The following is a 4,581-nucleotide window of genomic DNA, read 5'->3' on the forward strand; positions in this document are numbered from 1 at the left end:
GACATCCAAATGTAGACCCAGCCTTACTGACTTTACTGGCGTGCGAAAAACGCAGCACCAGTAATTTTCATTGCTACCAACTATACTGTTTTCACTGGCAGTAACTAAATCCATTTTCGAACACATCCTTGATTCCGTGCCTGGCGCTCGAGCAGTTCGGATCGTGTTTGATTGGCTGCTGTCCCGTGCGTTCGTTTTTGTTGCGTTTTGCGTCCCGGTGCCGCGTGTTTTGTGCTCGCGGCGTTTTTGGGTGATTTCGATTGAACTTATCTGACTTTGTGCAAGTCGTGTTAATGCAGGAGGCCTCGGCCTCCTGCGGTGTCGGGGAGATGGGGGATCCGGGTGATCCCCCCCCCCCCTGCGTCCCCCGCTGCCATCTCAATCCGCAGAGGACATTGCATCATCTAACGGTGGCAAAGTTTTGCCGAAAAATAATTCGGTTAAGGTTGTTTCAACCTTGCCCCATGCGCCTTCTCTTCAAAACACCATCGAAAGGTTAAATGAAGCCCTCAGGGGCGAATTCAAGCTTAACAGCAAAAAGATCAAGAGATTGCGTGGTACCAAGAGAGGCGCCGGTCTCGGCGATGGAAACTCGTCTGCACTAGCCTTCCGAGACAAAAAGAAGAAGACTCCTCTTCTCCCGACGGAAGGGAATTTTGACGCCCTAATCAAGGAAAACAACACTTCGGCTGAAGCCTCAGTTGATCCTGTGGACTGCGAGATGCGTGACGTGAACTCTTCCGCTCATCGTACGTCCTCTGTGTCTCCCTCTTCCGCCTCCTCAACGGCTAACCCGCCTACCAGTTCTTCTTTTTCTTCTCCTTCGGTAGCCGGCTTTCCCCCGTCGGCTTCCTCCTCCTCCTCAATCCCTCCCGCAGCAGATACCCACCCCAAATCTCCACCTGAAAAATATTCCAGTGTTGACTCTCCCCCCTACATCGTTCATATAAAAGATACCAACTCTCCACCTCTGCACCCCATTCACATCAGCAGGATTGTTACCTCCTATTTCCCGAAAGGTATGGGAGAAGTTTCCCGCATAGGCAAAGGCCAGGTGGCCATCACGATGGATTCCGTTGCCGATGCTAACAAAATCGTAAGTGACAAACCGCTTGAGGCCAGGGGCCTCTTTGCTTACATCCCTGCTTATAGGCTCTTAAGGGCTGGCACCATTCGCGGCATCCCTTTGGATGTGGATCTCCTCTCTATCAAAGAAAATATAAAATCTCCGGCTAAAATTAGGGATGTCTTGAGACTCAACAGGAGAGTCAAGGTTGACGGGGAATATAAATATGAGCCCTCCCGCACCATTTTAATTAAGTTTTCTGGTCAAAACCTCCCCAACTCAATATTTTTATTTAATATTAGATATTCTGTCTTCCCTTATATCCCTAAGACAAAGATCTGCTTTTCTTGTTTTCGAGTAGGACACGTCAGTCGCTCCTGTAAAGGAAAGGCCAGATGCATTCATTGTGGTGAGGATAAGCATCAGGGTGATGCGTGCCCGGAACGCGAAGGAACCCCGTGCTGCATCAATTGCAGGGGGGATCACCTACCGACGTCTCATCAATGTCCGGTGGTGGTACAATTCAAAAAGGTGCAGGCTCTTGCGGCCACTCAAAATATCTCAATGACAGAGGCTAAGAGGAGCTTGCCGTCCTCCTACCCGGCATCGTCTTTTCCTTCGGGGATCTCCCCGCTTGGTTCGGGGGACACAAGGTATGACTTTGTCAATTTTCCCCCTCTCAAGGGTCGATCTTTTAACTCGAATGCCAATTTTACGTCGGGTGTTCCCCCGTCGGCGCGAATGGGGATGGGCGCTCGTCCCCATTCCAGCTATGCGTCGGTGGCTTCACGAGGGGCGCGGACTTCCCCGGATGTCTCCGGGACGGGCCCTCGTGTCTCCGCCGAACATTCTTATTCCTCTCCCTTTCCTTCTCACCCCGCCCACATACCACAGCCAGTGACTGGGGGCGAGGATGGAGGTAACTCTCCTCCCTCCTCCCCCCCCTCCTTCTCCAGGGCTCCCTTCTCGAAGGAGCATGCTGACTTGCTGTTGGCTCCTAATGGAAGGCTGAACAACGGTGGTGGGGGCCTTGCGTACCCTCCCACGTCGGGATCGGCGTATCAGGTCCTCGCTGACTCTTCGCTACACGACACCATTAGCTGGATCATTGCACAACTCTATAACCTAAACAATTTAATTTCTCCTCTTCAGAATTTCCTTGCCCTTACGCAGAGACAACAGTCACTTGCCGAATGCCCGCCTGCTCAAGATCCTAGATTCTTCCGGCCTGGTTACATGGCCCCGATACCTGATCGCAGCCTTCATTGCGAAGACTAAATCTCACGTTGGCCTTAGAATTTGGCTATGGAATTGCAGGGGCGTCCGAGTTCGTAGCCCTGAGATCTCGATTTTAATTGACAAAGGATTTACCCTCATCAGAAATGATATTAATATTCCTGGGGAAAGTGGCATCGCTATTGCCGTTCGAAATTCTTCAAAAATCATCTAAACTCTCACGGATATTCCCGTTCACCCATCTTGCGAGGCATACTGGATCTGACTCCCCTCTCGGATACTTCAAAGAACTCTTCAGATACAGTTTATTCAGGAAAAATATCGTCGCGTCTCCTGCCTGTGTGTGCGGTGCAGAGTCCCAAGATCTCAATCATGTTATTTTCGCCTGTCCTTCCTTTAAATACCACATGAAAAATCTCATTGATTTCATCTCCACCGATTTGCTAGATTCTACTTTTGACCCCACGAACATCTTTCCCTTGATCGTTAATCCCAAGCCTAAATTATGCCGCCTCCTCTTAGCGGCCTTTAAATCGGCCGCTCTCCTCCCTTGACTATTCGCCGCAAGGGAGCGGCAGTGTAGCGTGTTGCATTTATGGAGGACTAAAGGTTCGTCTTGGCCGTGTCGGCTCAGTGGTCAATGAGCCGAGTGCCAATAATAAGAATAAGAAGAAGAAGTGGCTGTTTCTTGAGTGAGTTGGGATTAGGTTAGATCAGGTTGTAAATAGGCGACGTAAAGCAACGTGGGTACAGTTTGTATTTCTTCGAAGTACCTTCGTGTTATTCGCGAATATGGTTCGCAAAAAAAGGTAACGATCAAAAAAATTATTAAGTCGATAAAGATTAAATCCTGAAAGTCAGGGAAGAAAGTTATCTTCACAGAGTCGCATGAAAATGTATCAGATGTGAACTGAAATTTTAAGTAACCATCCTCGCGACCAAAATTTTATTTAACTTAATTGCAATTATTAAAGCGTCAAATTAAATTAACATTAATTGTACCAACTTCACTTGAAAGAGTAGGAATCGAATTTCACTTATTTAACGGTACGAAGCGGTGCTTATTGTTGCCAGTAATAAATGAAAATAAGTTGCGAACTTACAGTCGACCAAACTGGCAAGAAATTGACTTATTGAAAAGAAACTACAAGGTTTCGACCCATTTACAGGCCCTTATCAAACAGCATGTAACATTTCATATTTACTTATTTACATCTTGAAGATTTTGCGCATCAAGCTACTCCAATTTTGATCGTTTATTCTCCCTACGCTATTTAACGTTTCCTATTTACAAACTTGCTTCCTCTCTTAGAACAAGAAAACCTGTCGATGTTGAGGACATGGACAATGTGAATGATATGGAAGATGTGGATATGGATGCTGTGACAGATTCGGAAGAGGAATACACAGAGACTGAAAAGAAGCTGCTGGAGAAAGTGCGGAAGCCGCGCACCACCGAGAATTTTGACAGCGACGACGAGGTTTATGGACTGCAAGATGACAGCGAGGAGGAGGAGGAGGAGGACAATCAGCAAGACTCGATGGAATCCGACATCGAGGGGGCACAGGAGGACGACGACATGCCAAATGACAGAGCTTGGGGTAGCAAAGCGAAAGCCTTTTACTCGTCGGACTTCAAATTTACAGATTACGCGTCGGCGCCTGAGAAAGACTTGATCAACGCAGACCTGGAAGAGGAGGAAGGGAGAAGGTTGCATTTGAGATCGATGGGACAGCATTTGGATCTAGATGGCTCGAGTTTTAGTAGGAACAGAGCAGCTCCAGTTGTGGAGGGCAGCAAAGTAACTCGAGAGGACAGTGAACAGGTGTCCGATAAGGAATCTTTCATGATCTTGGTCAATACTTTTAAAGGTACCTCAGTGATACCAAAGACCTGCATCTTGTTACCAGTTTATTGCTAATCATGCCAATAATTATTTGTAGCAATCTACAGTAATAGTAAATTAGAGTGTCTCTGACACGCTTTGAACAGAGCTTTCACAATTCGTGTTTCACTTGGCTCAGTAGATAAAAACTTTTATTTTTCGCGCGATGTACAATTACAAACAGAAATGTTGAGATTAAAGATATTCACCGCGTTAAGGATGTATCGGACCTATCTTCAAAATAATACAAAGTCGCTAAAAATTTGTGAAATTGTTCTTTTAGTCTTCCTAATTTATTGCAGAAAAGTAAAAGTGCATCCACCAAATGGTCGCCGAGATATAACTATTTTAATTTACACAGATTTTACACGTACTCTTATGGGAAAAGCCGAT

General features: G+C 46.6%; 1 protein-coding gene across 2 annotated transcripts in view; it reads left to right on the forward strand.

The window, feature by feature from the left end:
* Nucleotides 1–2,950: 2,950 nt before the first annotated feature.
* Nucleotides 2,951–4,581, forward strand: part of LOC105557999 (something about silencing protein 10) — a 5,628-nt gene continuing 3,997 nt past the window's right edge. The window contains exons 1-2 of one of the 2 annotated variants that reach the window (XM_012005467.1): nucleotides 2,951–2,994; nucleotides 3,615–4,174. In XM_012005467.1, coding sequence (XP_011860857.1) covers nucleotides 3,643–4,174 — 532 coding nt within the window. In that variant the 5' untranslated portion in view covers nucleotides 2,951–2,994; nucleotides 3,615–3,642. Of the gene's footprint in view, nucleotides 3,112–3,614; nucleotides 4,175–4,581 lie in introns of both variants that reach the window. The other variant, XM_012005466.1, reaches the window with a different exon arrangement.

Source organism: Vollenhovia emeryi, unplaced genomic scaffold (genome assembly GCF_000949405.1).
Source record: "Vollenhovia emeryi isolate VEMERY1.0 unplaced genomic scaffold, V.emery_V1.0 DF939394.1, whole genome shotgun sequence".
NCBI lineage: Eukaryota > Metazoa > Arthropoda > Insecta > Hymenoptera > Formicidae > Vollenhovia > Vollenhovia emeryi.